Raw genomic sequence first — 17,032 nt, forward strand, 5'->3', positions numbered from 1 at the left:
GGATTCCTTTTGTTTGTTTTAAGTTTATTTTATACAAAAACTTAGGTATTTTATGTATCGATCGAGGTACTACGAAGTTTGCCGGGTCAGCTAGTAATCTATTAAAATTTTAGCTTGGGCCAATGTTTGACAAGTTTCTTTCACAATTATTTGTTAGCTAAAAGCATATATTGGCCGCTACTTCAGTCGTACCGTTTAATCGTCGTAAGATATTTAATATAAACAGCCAATCAAATAAATTTCTGATAGAATACGTTACCGTCACACCAACTGTGTGCTTAGTGTGAGTTTTTCCACGTTCTCGAAATCGTAATAGTTAGCTCATATTTGTATTGAATAGGATCGTTTGCGTACGTTTGCCGCTAGGGGCGCTGTTCCAACTGCATACAAAATTGGGTTAACTTTTACGCTATCGTGAACGTTAAAAAACACGCACTAAGCACACTGAAGTATATCTAAGTGAAACAAAGGAATTTGTAGAATTTCGTATAAATTCTGACGAGTGTAATGTTATATGAGTGACTCACGTGTCATTTCGACAAATGCCCTTGTTCCACTACACTGCACTACTACGAATATAATTATCATTGATTACCGGTAAAATCACGGAATAGATAAATAAGGTAGGAATAAGGTAGGTAAAATAGTAGCGTACAGAACTAACGAAATAACATTTATTCCATTAATCTAAAGAAACTTTATCGCTTAAACACGATTTCATACCATAATAAATCTTTTTTATTGGTCCTTACGTATCACTTTTGCCCGAGAGTGCGACAGTCTAGTAGTACAGCGGTAGGCAGCGGCTTGGCTCTGCCCCTGGCATTGCTGCAGTCCATGGGCGACGTTAACCACTCACCATCAGGTGGGCCGTATGCTCGTTTTTTACTGGTGGTAGGACCTCTTGTGAGTCCGCACGGGTAGGTACCACCACCCCGCCTATTTCTGCCGTGAAGTAGTAATGCGTTTCGGTTTGAAGGGTGGGGCAGCCGTTGTAACTATACTGAGACCTTAGAACTTATATCTCAAGATGTGTGGCGCATTTACGTTGTAGATGTCTATGGGCTCCAGTAACCACTTAACACCAGGTGGGCTGTGAGCTCGTCCACAAATCTAAGCAATAAAAAATAAAAAAATCGTCTGCCTACATGGGCAATAAAAAAAAAACTTAAAAAAGTTATAAATTTGATAATTCACTCAGCTTATTTCCCATGTTTCAGGCCGGTGGGACCGCCAAACATAAACCCGTACAATCGAAATAAGAAAACCACAACGAAAGACCCATTCCAAGCGGAAAAGGAAGCTTTGGTATGAACTTATTTTATAAATCTTTTAACCGGGTAAGGACTAGAAGGCTAAATATTCCGTTTCTTCAAATCCAGATGTCACTGATCTATCAATCTTTTAAAATTATATTGGTAAAGAAAAATGAACTGAAAGTCCTCTCTAAAATGATCTCCAGATACGAGCAGCCGCCCTTGCAGCTAGAGCTCCACCATCGCCAGTCAGAGACGAGCTACTCAGAGTCTCGGCGGTGAAGCTGAAAGAGACCAATAGAGTGCAGACTGAAACTGACTTGGTGAAGCAACAACAGCAGATCTTGGCTGCGAATGATCCGGTAAATTCATTAACGTACCCTACGAAACGAGCTGAATAGGCTGTAAAGTGCTGACGGCACTATAGATATATGCCAACAAACCGTCCAGGACGTGGTGAACTTTTAAAAGTCTGTGTTCTTAATGAGGCGGCGCCGCGGTGCCTGGTGAATCACTAGTCTCGGATGATCCACTCTTAAACTTCCTAGTACATTTTTTTTATTGCTTAGATGGGTGGACGAGCTCACAGCCAACCTGGTGTAAAGTGTTTACTGGAGCCCTACACATAGACATCTACAACGTAAATGCCGCCACCCATCTTGAGATATAAGTTCTAAGGTCTCAGTATAGTTACAACGGCTGCCCCACCCTTCAAGCCGAAATGCATTACGCAGAAATAGGCAGGGCGGTGGTACCTACCGGTGCGGACTCTCAAGAGGTCCTACCACCAGTAAAAGAGACTCACAAGAGCTCCGGTGATGGCTTAGCACCAGATGTCCTGACACCTCGAAATAAATAAATAAATAAATAACGACCTTTTCTGTCTAACCTTTCATTAGATCGACAGCAAAAGCTACAGAGATCATCTGTGACTAAATCATTCTGATTTATCGAGCGCAACCCTGTGTTTTGATTTAATATCTTATTTATTACAGGATACCATAGCAGCAGAGAAGTTCTACGGCTTCCTTTTGGACCGAGTGGATGCCGTCCTTGCCACGATTGGAGCAAGCGAAACTGCGTGTAAGGAAAGAGCTGTTTGTACTCTCTACGGGGACCCGTTCAAGCACGCCCCGTTCAGTAACTTGGTGTCGAATGAACTCAGCAAGTAGGTATCTCTTGTTACCACGTTTACTTTATGGCGGCGCACTGTGAGCTCGAACCTGCGGAAACTAAAACCTGATGCTGCATTCGAAGCTGTCATGTACTCCGTTTTGAAGAGTAGGACAGCTGTGGCACTTTATAAATCGGACTTCGAATCATTTCCATGATTCAGTGTAGGCAACGTAATTCACACTTTTTTTTTCTTTCCTATGCTGATTGCCTTGAGCAGCTATTTTAGCTTCTCCTTGACGTGTAGGTGAGATCACAGGGCTCAAACCGGAGTGTTGCTACTGGCCCTAGCAAAAGTAGTGCTTCGCAGAATCTACCAGATCGGAAACGCGACCCAATGAGAAGATCCGGCCAGAAACTCAGTGGGCTATGTCTATGAGTTAATTTTCTAGTCGAGCCCTTCGTCGCAAAGACGGGTTCGACAAGGACGGTGAACGGTGCTTGAGGTACCTAAAAGCGCCGTTAATGGATTCGGAGGATCCGTAATGATGTGTTTAGGGCAAATTCACACAATGGGCTGTTTGAGCTTTGTAAATGAATTAATATCAAAGGGGCCGTGGGTTCGTTTACCAATCTAAACGCTCTGACTGAATGTGTAGTGGCCATGAGATTTGCACGTTTAGACAAAGTGGATAGGCTTATGGACAGCAGGCACACAGTGAAATATATCATTTAGCAGTATATACCTACATTTTAGTAACCAGTATTATTATCAAATAGGTAAACCGGCAGTGGTAATTTTGCAAAAAAAACCCTTCGACATAATATCTTTAATAGCATAGCCTCAAAGCAAATGTGACAAGTGCATTATTTAACAGGGACTCCAACGAACTCCTCCCCGCGGCAGACAGCAAGCAGGCCCTGCGCTACTACCGCTACGTGCAGGCAGCTAGAGACGGGCAGGAACAGAAGGACTGCAATACGGAGTATCCTCACTGCGATATAGATTACAATATCGAATAATACCTGCAAAAACAAGCTGTTGGATTTAAAAGAAATCTCTGTAGAGAAGGACAAAAATGAAACAAAGCTTCATCCTGGAAGCTTTGCAAATTTCCACAACAGTCAAATTTCAACACTGTCCGCCGCATCTCTGACTTAACTAAACTACATCCCTCAACTAATTTGACACCGATTGTCAATTTATTTACTAAAAAAAATTGATTTGTTCTCTGTCAATAATGCGAGAGAAAAATATTGGAAGAATAAGGAAGCACGGCATCAATTGCTCTTCCGACCACATCCCGAGTCCTTCTAGAACGAACCAGGCACGGTCTGGTCACTTCACATAAGACTATATATAATGCATTTACTAAATTACGATCCTCGTATCATTTAAAAGCGTTTCCCAAAACATAGGATTAAATAATTTATTTGTTTAGTTTTAAATTTGCACCTATTTCTAACGAGACTCTCTTTGATTGATTCATGTTTGTGTATTTCGCCAGTAACAAATCGAGTACATTTTGTTTTTACTGTTTCGCGTTACGTGTTTAAGGCAAATTATTAACGTACTTGACAAATGTTCACGATTGACTTCCGCGGTGAAGGAATAACATCGTGTAATAAAAATCAAACCCGCAAAATTATAATTTGCGTAATTATTGGTGGTAGGACCTCTTGTGAGTCCGCGCGGGTAGGTACCACCGCCCTGCCGATTTCTGCCGTGAAGCAGTAAAGTGTTTCGGCTTGAAGGGTGTGACAGCCGTTGTAACTATACTGAGACCTTAGAACTTATATCTTCATAGATGTAAATGGGCTCCAGTAACCACTCAACACCAGGTGGGCTGTGAGCTAGTCCACCCATGTAAGCAATAAAAAAATATATTACATTCGAAAAAAATGCAAATCATGAAAAACTTGAAGTCAGTCATATTAAGCACAAATAAATGAGGTAAATTAAATTTGTTTATTATATTTTATTATTTGCTAATTGTAATTACTTTCACTATAGGAATTCTAAGGGTTAATATTTAATTGTGAAATCGTTAAGTATTTATTGTTAAATTAACAATTTAGTTGTAAAACGTCAAGTCACTAGGACGCTAGTTTTATTTTTATTTTAACTTTTATTGTTTACTATTTTAAATTAAATCAACCCCAGTTTATAGTTAATTTATTTGAAACCATATTAATTTATTTTGTATTTTTTTGTAAATTGACATTGTAAATGTGTTTATAAAATAAAATCGAAAAATATATACTTTTTGGATTTTTGTTGAAATTAACATGAAGGTTTGAAGTTATTCGATCGCTTCGTTTGTCTGTTGTTTAGCGATCCTGACCGTTGTACCATTGGATCCGGGATCGGTTCCCGGCTATAATCACTGTTTAGAAAAAATGGTTCGTGTGAAAGAAGTGTGTTTTTTTTTTTCATTTTTCATCTTTAAATCAAATTTCTCTTGTAATATGGAATGCTGTGTATAAGAGAAACGATCTGGCTCGCTTTTTCCTTTCCCTTTCTCTAGGGTCGAGTGGTTCGCGAGACGCCCTATCTATTTTCTTACTCTCGCTCGTGCAAAACTGTATATTTTCTCTCTAGCCGTAACAAGTCTGTCGCGAGTTAAATTCTACTCTCAAGGCTCTTAAAGAAGTTTCACTTAAAAAATATAAATTTGGTCATAATTGTTATTGATGTCCTACCCTTCAAACTGCAGATAATGATTACATACGATTTATTTTTATACATAACCTCCAAAACAATACTGCCGTTCTTGCCAAACACAAGGTTAAGTCGGTTGGAATCTTTTACTAGAGGTACTTTTAGACGAAGCAAAAATGATACTTCGTTTACTAAAAAGCTCCTGATTGTTGAGTATTCGTTACCTGAATAGTACAGTCTGTAAGTTATTGAATTTTTTTCCTCAATAATCAAATCGTGCCCAACCACTTGATAAATGAACAATAACATCCTGACTTACGGTGATTATAGACAACTTTTTATATTACTATAGATATTACTTAAATTTTAATACAACTATTAAGTCTGTGTGAAGAAGCAGATCCGGCCGCGGTCTCGTGGCTGATACACCAGCTGAACTCCGAGTAACGTGACTATACCCTAGATCGAATATTGGAGGTGCTCTATCTGTCTGTAATTAAAATAGTCTGCAATCACAATGCAGCCCAAAAACATTACCACTTACACCTCCATCGAAGTACTCACACGTTCCGAGGTTAAGTCTAAAACAGCTGTAATTACAATGCAAATGAGTCTTCCAATTCCAGTTATCAAGGTTGTAGGTAACTTTACACATCAGACCATCTCAAAGTGGGTGGTGCATTTACGCCGTAGATGTCTATGGGCTCCGGTAACCACTTAACACCAGGTGGACTGTGAACTCATCCACCCATCTAAACAATAAAAATAAAAAAGGGAATTAGAAGAAACAATACCTGGACTGTATTGAAATTGTCAATATCACAGTACAACTTTATCGCACCTCTCATACCAAAGCGTCAATCATACGCAACGTTCCGATTTCTGTGGATGTCTCCAACGTGCTACGAATATAATTGCATACAGAATGTATTGGAAAAGTTTAATAGATGGTTCCGTGAATATTGAGTGGATACTACTTAGTAATATTTATATTTAACCGACGCCGAAGAGTAGGTATTGCGATGTCATTAAGCCCACCGAAAGGTTTCTTCTAATTTCGCTAAAACTGACTGTATTATTTTAGGCTAGTTTTTTATTTTCATTGATAGTAGACAAGCCTATTCTCTCGTGGACAAAAAGGACAGAACACAGTCTGAATGTCAGCGTCAGAGGACTGGCGGGGACTCCAGTAACCGTATTCGTCGAACTCGACAAAGAGGTCGACGTGCAACCTAACCCATGCATCAGCTCGTTGAGTTTCTCGTCGGATCTTCTCAGCGGGTAGCAATTCCGATCCGGTGGTAGATTCATTTGCGAAGCAGTTGCTCTTGAGTTCTCGTTTGAGGTCTCCTTTGGAGGCGCTCGGGCAATTGTTAGCAAATACCACCTCTCCTGGCTGAATCTTTGCTCGCCTACCTATGCTGGTGATACAGGAAAGGCCTCTTCGCCATCAGTAATCCCTCATTCATAAAAAAAGGACTGGCGCCTAAGGAGTCAATTGCCAATCCAAGAGGTTCAATAGAATTTCGTCCAAATTGTAAATAAGTGCTTATTGATTGCACCAGCCAGTACACACCATACAACCTTAAAATTTATTGTAAAAGAAAACCAAAAAATAATGACGACATTCCCTGAACCTATCCAAAGACATTACCTTAAACAGCATAACACTTACAAAAATCCACGTTGCAATCTTGTAGGAATCAAAATAAGCAACATCCATTGAAAGAACAGTTGTAGCCACAGCTACGGGGATACTCAAAAGTCAGCATGAATTAAAATAAAAAGAAGGAAGTCATAATTCAAACCTAATTACAGTTAAGGCAGGTCCTAATGCAGTTTCACTAACCTACTGTAGATTCACTTTCTATATGAGTGGCTACGACTTTTCTTCTAGTAATAGATCGACAAACGCCTATGCGTTTGTCGATTTTTTTATATATTTATTGATGCACAAAACAAATTACAATCATTACAGTACATATTAGCTAAATCGTACAAGTAGTACCTAGATCTAACCTGGATTGCAATCTAAATAGTATGTGCACTCAGCAAAACCATATTAATGTGCATAGCTTTGGCTATTGAAAACACAATTGAAATTACAAATATTAATAACTAGCCATTGTTAAATAGGATATCCTTCACACATTTGACAAATCCCCTGAGTCTAGGTTCAAAGATATCAAGGTTACCGTGACATTTAGCCAAATCATTATACTGCCTGACCATTCTTACCATAGGATTATAGTATGATATATTATTTTTATATGTCCAATGGCAATTCGCCATATGTAGCTACAGTGTACTAAAATTCTTCTATTATAAGTTGGCAGATAGTAGGCAGCACAAAGTAACCTATTTGCATTTTAATTAAAGCTTTTGACGTTAGAATTGATACTGTCTATTGACTTTTGGCACTTTATGTAAATATGATCTACGACAGAGAGCCCACGACGCTTATTAATGAATAAGTGTGCTTCATAAATTTAGAATCTCAGCGAAGAGTGCTCGGAATTCATAACTTACTTATAAAAATAGAATTACCGCAAAATAGAATAGAATAAAAGTGTGACATATATAATGCGTTATACATGTCGACGGTTTGTGAGTCCGCACGGGTAGGTACCACCACCCTGCCTATTTCTGCCGTGAAGCAGTAATGCGTTTCGGTTTGAAGGGTGGGGCAGCCGTTGTAACTATACTGAGACCTTAGAACTTATATCTCAAGGTGGCTGGCGCATTTACATTGTAGATGTATATGGGCTCCAGTAACCACTTAACACCAGGTGGGCTGTGAGCTCGTCCACCCATCTAAGCAATAAAAAAAAAAACCTACGTACAAAGCGTCATGTCAAAAATAGTGGTTTACAGTTTTACAGGAGAGCGTTTTAAAGTTTCAATCTGGTCTGTAATTAAATCTTAAAAGTAGCTTCTATATTTTAGTATTGATTTAAAGTATGCAATTTAGGCGGGTTCTAATGGTATAATAATTATTTATAATTTCATAGATTTTCCCGGAAAAGTATTTATCTGACTGTGTCCACCACAAATATGAAATAGGATCATGAGCGAAATCTTTATACACTTACGAAATTAAATCAGGACTATCTAAACGGAAGCAATTTTTTTTTGCAACAAATTGTATATTGATCTTCCCGATTTTCACCAAGGTACCAAGTATCTCTTCTTCTTTTTTCTCTTGTCCAACCAGGTAGAACTAATTCAGAATGTTAACGGGATATTATCGTTTCATATTTCATTTCATATGCCAAACTTTTGACTTCCTGAATTCAAGCCTCCTTCAGAAGTTGTAAATTCGATGTGAATGCTGTTAGTACCATCACGACGTTCTCGTCTGTTAAGATACTACCCAGAGCAAATGTTGGAAAGTATCAATGGTAACTCAAGGAGGCCCTAAACATCTGTCATAAGGCAAGATCTTCTGATCACTATGCATGTACGCCAATAGAAAGTTGACTATTTAAAAAAACCCAACTCACAACTCGTGACCACTGCAGTTGTTTAGTAAACACAATGTGATAACGTTCCCTTCACGTCGGAAAGAACAATGCATTACGGTTTCTGGGCAGTCGCCGTGCTTCTGGTGAGTTGAGAACTCACTCACTACTCACACATACTTTTGTATTATAACTATACGAAAAGCTAAAAAACCAAATAATTCATAACCTTCACCAACATAACTTAGCTTCAATAATATGTTCAAAAACGTACTACGTACATCTAAATTCAAAGCAAAGAAATTTAGGTGGTATGTTTTACTGTTTTTTTAACGTAAGTAATGTCTTTTTTTCAATTTTAGTTGAGCGAAAATGCATCCGGCAACAGAGTCAAGCGAACCAACGCAGAAAATTTCAACGCACTTTTAAACTTATACAAGATAAATCCTTTAAAGAAATCTAAAATATTCCGTACCTACGCCGATCAAATTCTATTGTCAAACAAACAAGACACTCAAAGTGGCGTCTTGAATATTGATTCGAATGAAAGCACAAGAATGAAACAAGCGAAAACCGATTTGCATATGAAAGAAATCGACGAATACATCCACGTGACGAACTTCACTAAGACGGCAATTGCGAATCCTGATTTCGATGTACAAGATGTCGGAGCAGAAAAATTCAATTTAAGCTTTGATGGAAATCAAATATTTGAAGCTAAGAACGAAGTGAAAGCCAAAGAAAATAGTTTAGATAACATATTAGGGCATTTAAATAGCGGTGAAATAAACGCACGTCCTGTTGCAGCATTGGATGTCGTCACTCAAGCTAATGATTTGAGTGATCTTAGAAATGAGAAAGGTTCATTTAAGTACGAAGATATAAAAGCTAAAGATGACTTAAGTAACGAAGTGCACAGTTATCCTAATAGTGAAGTGATAGTATTCAGGTAAAAGGGGTCTTAATAAAGCAACTTTTTAAATTTGAAACTTATTTTTAAATGATTTTATTTACAACATAACAATAAATAAATTAATAATTTAAATAAATTAATCAGAGGTCCGTCGTTTTAAAGCTATTTTTTTTTGTGTTTTTATATTTGTGCGGAGTATGCGATTTCGTAAGCGTCTTCGTAGGATCTCGCTTGGTAGGGGCCGTGTGCGTCCCAGGCAGGGGCGTGGTGGTCTACGTGGTGCTCCACATGGTGTTGAGGATAGTGGATTACTTCGTAGTTCACGACCTTGGGCTTCGTGAATTTGAAGATGACCATGGCACCTAAAATAAATAACAAAGACCGATTAGCAAATGTTTTAATGTAGTTTTCTTTGTTCGTCAAAATTTTAAAATACGTACCAGATAAAACAAGGGAAATGAGACCAAGAGTAAGAGCCTTCCAGGTCTTCAGAGCGATGAGGGCTAGCGCCAAGGGAACGAGAACAGAAGCTTTGAATTTAAGACCCAGCAGGAAAGGCAGGATAACCTTCTTGATGAAACCGTGTTCTGAAAACCAAAGAAAATTAGAATCCAAATTTTACATGTATTACACTAAGAAGCTAATTCTGCTACTGACTGCTCTTGATCCTCAAAGGCTTAGGGAGCTTGATCTTCTTCTTCCTGCCCTCAACGACTTCAGCCTCATCTTCTCCATCTAAGGGCATGTCCAGCTCAGAAGGTAAGTCAGTCAAGAGAGACCTTGGCACGTACTCTGAAGCAGCACTTTTCGTTATCTCCTCTGGAACTTTCACCCTAAGAGTATGACTTTGGAGAAACTTGTCCACTTTGTCGAACATTTCGTAGGCCGGATCCTTGGCCAGTCTAGGGTCGGTAGATTCATCATCCTCAACTGTTCCGGTCTTCACGATAGAAAGATCTTCAGTGATCTTAATTTCGTCGTCGTTGGCAACCGATGACATCCACTGCAGGGTCCTCGGCTTCACGCATTCCACCGAATACTGGCTAAGGCATTCGTTATAAATGTTCTTGACTAGTTTCGATGCCGGATACGTGGCACTTGCGAAGGCGACGATCGATAACAACACTATTATTCTGGCCATTTTCACTGTTGCTCACTGTTCCTGTTTTGTTTGACGGCAGAGGCGACTGACTGCCGTCGGATGCACTACCACACTGTACTTCTACCGAACCGAAGGTATGGTTTATATACGAGCATTAAGACGTGACCGTTATCAGAATGCGAAACGCGGCTATCTTTGGCTGTACAGGCGCGAAGCTACATTTTAATTAAATGAGCTGCGCGTTGGAAAATCGTCGCTGCGTTGCGAAGTGGTGGCCCTTTGTACGAGGGAGCGCCTCAACCATTAATGCTTAACAGTTTAAGAGTTAGATGTTAAACATTAATATCAAAAATGTTACTTTGGCCATTGAAGTTTTGTTCGATTATTATTAATCAAGTTACACAGAATTAAGCAAGTTATAAGATCGAATTTTCCTGATAAGCTGTGCAACTGTGCCAGTTATTGAGATAGGTACCGAAACGCAGGGAAATCGCAACGTGGCATAATATCCATGCAAAATTGTCGGAATAACACTTATTTAAGCAACAGCAGTATAAATACACGAAAAAAATTCACAAAGTTTGGGTTTGAAGGGTGGGGCAGCCGTTGTGACTATACTGAGACCTTAGAACTCATATCTCAAGGTGGGTGTCGGTATTTACGTTGCAGATGTCTCCGGTAACCGCTTAACACTAGGTAGGCTGTGAGCTCGTCCATAAATCTATGAAAAAAAAAAAAAAAAACCGGGCCTCGACTTTATGATTCTTATTTCTTAAAATATTAATAAAATAATAACAGACGTTATAATATGTTATCGGTAATGGAACACACACATAGAAACTGGTCTATAGAGCAGTCGGTCACTAGCTAAAAGACCAAACAGCCGAGTTTATGGTTTTTTTTTTTTTTTTTCTATAAAGAAAATTATACGAGGTGTCTGACGTTCGCGCATTACACAAAAATTATATTTAAATAACTACTTTTTTTTCATGTTTATTCCGTAGACTCTCAGTGGTGCAGTAGCTATCCCCATGAACACAGCCCACTGAGTTTCTCACCGGATCTTCTCAGTGGATCGCCTTTCCGGTGGTAGATTCTGCGAAGCACTGTTCTTGCTAAGGCCAGTGTTAGCAATACTTTCCGATTTGAGCCCCGAGAGCTCAGCTACACATTAGGGTTACGCTGACATAGCCTCTCAAGGCTACCAGAATAGGTAAAAAAAAGGTCACCATGAATAAAGCACAGTTAGGTTCTGACTTAAGTACTATTTTTTCTGACCACAGCTAGCTCTGTTGGCAAGGAACCTCTACTTTGAACGAGCAATATTATGCCATTCTTGGCAAATTTTCGTACTAAACAATAATGCGTTCCAGTTTGAAAAGTAACGATTACTTATCTATATATTAATACGTGAAGCAAAAACTTTGTATCCCTTTTTACGAAAATTGCGCGGACGGGGGAATATGAATTTTCCACACTTATAGAGAATATAGAGAAGAAGTGCACAATGCTAATATATTTTTTAAATAATGCATAAAAGATACATTAAATCAATAAAGAAAACATTACACACACTACATACCATGTATTTGACGCACACACGCATGCATACTATTTATTGTCAAACTTTTGTTCTTGACGTCTGTTGTCAAATTGAGAATAGATTAATTAATATTGATTGTCTTTATTAATATTTTTTTATAGTATAGTTTTGGCGAAATTTGTGATTATAGAAGTATAAAATACAATCATAATAGTGTACAAACTTACAAATTCCAATTAATTATTATAGTCGAATTTCGACTACTGCGGGACCTCTAGTCTAATAAAATGAGCCTCGTGTTTTTGAGTGGATTCATTTCGTAATGGTTTCCATAGGTATTCTAGTTAGATGTTACGCACATTTAAAAAATCAATCAGTCGTTCTTTACACATAATAAATAATAATAAATATAAATATTTACTAACAATCACGCCACGTTAACTGGTCCCGTGGTAAGTTCGTAAAGAACTTGTGTCACAGGTACCAGATAACGGAAATAAATGTAAGATTTTTACTATACACATAAATATATTTAATATACATCCATAACCCTGGAAAAGACATTTATATTTATCATACATTTTCCCTTGGCGGGATTCGAACCCGCGACCCCCTTATGTAGTAACTATGTCACTGACCACTACACCAGACGGCCGCTATACACACATAATAACCAATACTAATTAGTTTGCATTGAAGAGTGCCAGTTACATTTACAGCCGTGCTCAAAAACTACAACATGAACAAGAGTTGGTAAACCTAGGAAAGGAGATTATACAAACAAAGCGATTTGTAATTTTTTTTATGCTTAGATGGGTGGACGAGCTCACAGCCCACCTGGCGTTAAGTGGTTACTGGAGCCCATAGACATCTACAACGTAAATGCGCCACCCACTTTGAGATATAAGTTCTAAGGTCTCAGTATAGTTACAACGGCTACCCCATCCTTCAAACCGTAACGCATTACTGCTTCACGGCAGAAAATTACGACCAGTCAACTGAACCGGGGGAACTAGTAGAACTAGAGTTCATTCAGTCAGCCGATTGCAATTGGAATTTCGGGTTCACTAAACATGAAACTATGATCAATGAATGCATTCACGCTCGATCTAATAAATGTATTTTTTTCTCTTTACTTTAGATAAAGAAATTTAATTCTGTTTTATGATTCGGCAATGATCTCATTCACTTCTGTCATGTACGCCGCCTTATTATGCTAATGTGGAAGGTAAAATTTTCTGTGAAATTATTGTAGTGTGTAAGCATTCAAGTATGTATACAGCCTTATTTAAAGTGCTTTTTCAGCACTACTGTCTTACTGTCTTTAAACTAAGCACACCTTTTACACAATAAGCCGGACTTACAAACTGAATGGACGTATTATTTACTCTCTTCTAATCCATCGTGACCAGACCACACCACATTATACTTAGTGTTGAAATCTGGATGTATAGAAATCCTGATATAAGAAAAACCCTCGCAGAGCTCAGTATCAGGATACACCTGCCGATAGCGGCTTGCTATTAAAGCATCACTCAAACCCGGATTCGCAGCGTCGTTAATATAATTTAATTAATTATTATACGTTTATAATTCCGCACGTGACCGTCACAACAAAACGTTGGAAGACGAAAGTTTACGAATCGGGTCAGTGGATGGGCGCGTATCATCGCGACTCTTACTCCTTATAGGGCAGACAGACACATCACTTTTATATCTAGTTCAATAGTTAGAGTATTCAGTCAGAACACATTAACAGACATCCTCACAGCATCCTGAAGGCTTTAACAGACCGTTATGACTGTCAGTACTTGAACCATTGTACCATGATTCACTTGCGGACTAAACAATAATAATAATAATGGTTGGTTCGAAGTAAGTATCAGTTGAATGGAATATTTTAGTAATGTACGCAACTGATAATTATTTTTAATAAATCTATCTTTTTTATTTGATTGGTTTTGTTAATTTTAAGTATGTTTCAATGATACTATGTACACATATGGACTTATTGTTGTCTGAAATAAAATAAATCATTCATTCATTAGATTTGCCAGTTCATACGCAGTCTCTATCTTATTTTTCCGAAGAAAGCGTTTTATTCGATGTACTTTTTCTTCCAAATACGATAATCCGCGGAAATACGAAACATAGGTCAACTAGAATTCCTTTGACCCAGAATTGAGTTCCAAGACCTCGTAAAGTCAGACAGACAAAGACTTCAGGTTAAATCGATGCAACCATTATGTCTAACCTTGACAATAACGATCTCTTTCAGAATAGAAATAGTGCTGTTCAAGCGATCGTTATATAAAAGAAAGTGACGGACACAGTCCGTACATGTCCTTACGTAACGCCGCGGTATTTTATTGTGTTTTTCATTCCTGGCGCGGTCAACAGTGAAAGATATCGGTGCAAAACGGATGCGAGGTGTAGTGACTTGAATTGAAATTAGTGTGGACTTTGTCCAAGAGCTGGAAATGTTGTTAGCAACGTTCGTAAAAAACTCACTGGGCATTCAATAATCGCTGGGTCTCATAGACAACACAACGCGAATGTTGTTACCCACCTTGAGACCCGCAGTCGAAATTCCAATTGATTTATATAGCGACTGCGTGCTCTAACTTGCCGTCAGTCTGACCGATTTGTAAAAAAAGTAAAATGGTTCTTATTAATCCTGAAATGAACGTCCATAATGCCCCATCGCTAGTTACTACTAAATTATCTATGTTACTATTATTATTACTAGCGGTCCCCCGGTAGTCGAAATTCGACATATTTAATTAAAATTATAAGTTTGAACATCAACATGGTTCTATTGTCAAAAACTATTATGAAAAACATATTATACCTCTATTATCACAGATTTCGCCAAGACTACACTATAGACAAATAATATTAAAGACAAAAATTACATATTAAGCTATTCTCAATTTGACCAGACTTTAAACAATAACAAAAGTTTGACAGTAAATATATGCGTGTGTGTATGCATGTGTGTGAAATACACGGTAGTGTGTGTAATGTTTCATTAATGATTTAATGTATTTTTTACGCATAATTTGGAAAAATATTATACATTCTACACTCCTTCTCTATATTCTCTATAAGTGTGGGAAATTTCACACACTTTCGTCCGCCCAATTTTCGTAAAAAGGGATACAAAGTTTTTGCTTCATGTATTAACATATAGATATTGCTATATTACTAATTAATTGATCTTCTTTATTTGAAATTCTCCTACCGAATGGATTTGAACTCCGGCATAGTGATCAAGCGATGGGAATGATGCGGGGTTTTAGTGGAATTATCGGCTATCATAGTTAGGCTATAATTCGTTTTACACATGGGTGTTTTAAATAGGAAATCATGATTAAGCGGATAAACACTGATGCTGTCAGTCCGTATCTGCACTCAAAAATCTGCACTCTTTACGTAGTGGTAGTAAAATTAGCAGTGCCTTTGTACATAATTTTCCTATTACTCTGTACTGTATCTTGTTTTCTGTGTGTACATAAATAAATAAATAAAATTAATGTTCTGGGCATTTGAGTACTTTGAGTAAATGTTTAGGACGAGTCCGTCATTTTCTTTTGTCATCGCAGTAACTGCACCAGCACCTCTTAGCAAAACTCAACCACAATCCGTTCTAGAATTAATTTTTGACACGTACGTATCATTAGACTCCGCATTGAACTTCCTACCAAAGTTTAACACGCTTGTTGAAACCTGCCACTTTAAAAACTTCGTTCCCTGCGCTCAACAGCCTGACGGCGTCTGTGGAATTGCTGATGTCCATTAGTTACAAGGACCACTTATTATAAGGGCGTACGCCTTCGTATTCGTTTAACTTTGAAAATTATCAGATATACAGACGTTTTCGAATTTTCATCTTAACATCACTATGAGCTACTTAATGTCACTGGACACACAACGGGAATAAATGCATTCCCAGCTCTCCGACTACTAAGGCAGTGGGTTACTATCTAGCATTATAATTTGTTCATGTTCGAATTCATAGTAAAGAACAGCTGACCGTAAGGCGCATTTGACTGGTTTCATTATGACACTTGTTTTGTATTAACATATATGTATAATGTAGAACCTACTTTGTTGCGTGGTGATAAGGTGCAAACTTAGAATGATGCAATTTCACACTTCAAAATTAAGTTTTACATTATCGAGACATTTTACATTATGAAGTCGTCGTGGCCTAAAGGATAAGACGTCCGGTGCATTCGTGTTGAGCGATGCACCGATGTTCGAATCCCGCAGGCGGGTACCAATTTTTCTAATGAAATATGTACTCGACAAATGTTCACGATTCACTTCCACGGTGAAGGAATAACATCGTGTAATAAAAATGAAACCCGCAAAATTATAATTTGCGTAATTACTGGTGGTAGGACCTCTTGTGAGTCCGCGCGGATAGGTACCACCGCCCTGCTTATTTCTGCCGTGAAGCAGTAATGCGTTTCGGTTTGAAGGGCGGGGCAGCCGTTGTAACTATACTGAGACTTTAGAACTTGTATCTCAAGGTGGGTGGCGCGTCTACGTTGTAGATGTCTATGGGCTCCAGTAACCACTTAACATCAGGTGGGCTGTGAGCTCGTTCACCCATATAAGCAATAAAAAAAAAAGTTATCGAGACTACTTTTACGGACCAGTATCTACTTCCGCGTCTTCGTTTTAAAGTTTTGGACTTTCGAGTACAATATACAGATGCCTACATACTAACAATTTGTATATTTACTATGAGCATTTCAGACAAGGCCTAATGACACCTAACAACAACAACAAGTCATGGTCATATTTTTTAATTGGATTTTCTATAAAAGCGTATTTTGTTAGTTTTTTTAAACTATTACTTATTTAATACGTTATTTCATTATTGTCAGCATATTGCAAAGCGTATTTCATTTAAAATATTTATGTATTGTCAAGATAGGTTTTACTACTGCAATTTGAAATTATAATCTCGC

At 38.1% G+C, this 17,032-nt stretch overlaps 3 protein-coding genes across 3 annotated transcripts in view; 2 read left to right on the forward strand and 1 right to left on the reverse strand.

The window, feature by feature from the left end:
* Positions 1 to 4,630, forward strand: part of Osi17 (DUF1676 domain-containing protein Osi17) — a 44,168-nt gene extending 39,538 nt beyond the window's left edge. The window contains exons 8-11 of the mRNA XM_028187749.2: positions 1,221 to 1,308; positions 1,463 to 1,618; positions 2,252 to 2,424; positions 3,248 to 4,630. Of these exons, the coding sequence (XP_028043550.2) occupies positions 1,221 to 1,308; positions 1,463 to 1,618; positions 2,252 to 2,424; positions 3,248 to 3,392 (562 nt within the window). The 3' untranslated portion in view covers positions 3,393 to 4,630. The remainder of the gene's footprint in view (positions 1 to 1,220; positions 1,309 to 1,462; positions 1,619 to 2,251; positions 2,425 to 3,247) is intronic.
* Positions 4,631 to 8,542: 3,912 nt separating this feature from the next.
* Positions 8,543 to 9,473, forward strand: LOC114252961 (uncharacterized). Its single transcript, XM_028187662.2, has 2 exons — positions 8,543 to 8,638; positions 8,855 to 9,473. Exons 1-2 carry the CDS (start codon positions 8,603 to 8,605, stop codon positions 9,443 to 9,445), a joined length of 627 nt encoding a protein of 208 aa, XP_028043463.2. The 5' UTR covers positions 8,543 to 8,602; the 3' UTR covers positions 9,446 to 9,473.
* A 4-nt stretch (positions 9,474 to 9,477) lies between these two features.
* Osi18 (DUF1676 domain-containing protein Osi18) lies at positions 9,478 to 10,816 on the reverse strand. Its single transcript, XM_028187791.2, has 3 exons — positions 10,063 to 10,816; positions 9,846 to 9,992; positions 9,478 to 9,767 (listed from the first exon to the last, which is right to left on the reverse strand). The coding sequence occupies exons 1-3, from the start codon at positions 10,544 to 10,546 to the stop codon at positions 9,586 to 9,588; spliced, it is 813 nt and encodes a 270-aa protein (XP_028043592.2). The 5' UTR covers positions 10,547 to 10,816; the 3' UTR covers positions 9,478 to 9,585.
* Between the last annotated feature and the right edge of the window lie 6,216 nt (positions 10,817 to 17,032).

This window comes from Bombyx mandarina, chromosome 26 (genome assembly GCF_030267445.1).
Source record: "Bombyx mandarina strain Sakado chromosome 26, ASM3026744v2".
Classification (NCBI taxonomy): Eukaryota; Metazoa; Arthropoda; class Insecta; order Lepidoptera; family Bombycidae; genus Bombyx; species Bombyx mandarina.

Coding starts and splice junctions, on each gene's coding strand:
- LOC114252961 (XM_028187662.2), top strand. CDS start 8,603: ATGCATTACGGTTTCTGGGCAGTCGCCGTGCTTCTG. Junction 8,639..8,854: donor GGGCAGTCGCCGTGCTTCTG/GTGAGTTGAGAA, acceptor TTTCAATTTTAG/TTGAGCGAAAATGCATCCGG.
- Osi18 (XM_028187791.2), bottom strand. CDS start 10,546: ATGGCCAGAATAATAGTGTTGTTATCGATCGTCGCCTTCGCAAGTGCC. Junction 9,993..10,062: donor GCCTTTGAGGATCAAGAGCA/GTCAGTAGCAGA, acceptor TTTGGTTTTCAG/AACACGGTTTCATCAAGAAG. Junction 9,768..9,845: donor CATTTCCCTTGTTTTATCTG/GTACGTATTTTA, acceptor TATTTATTTTAG/GTGCCATGGTCATCTTCAAA.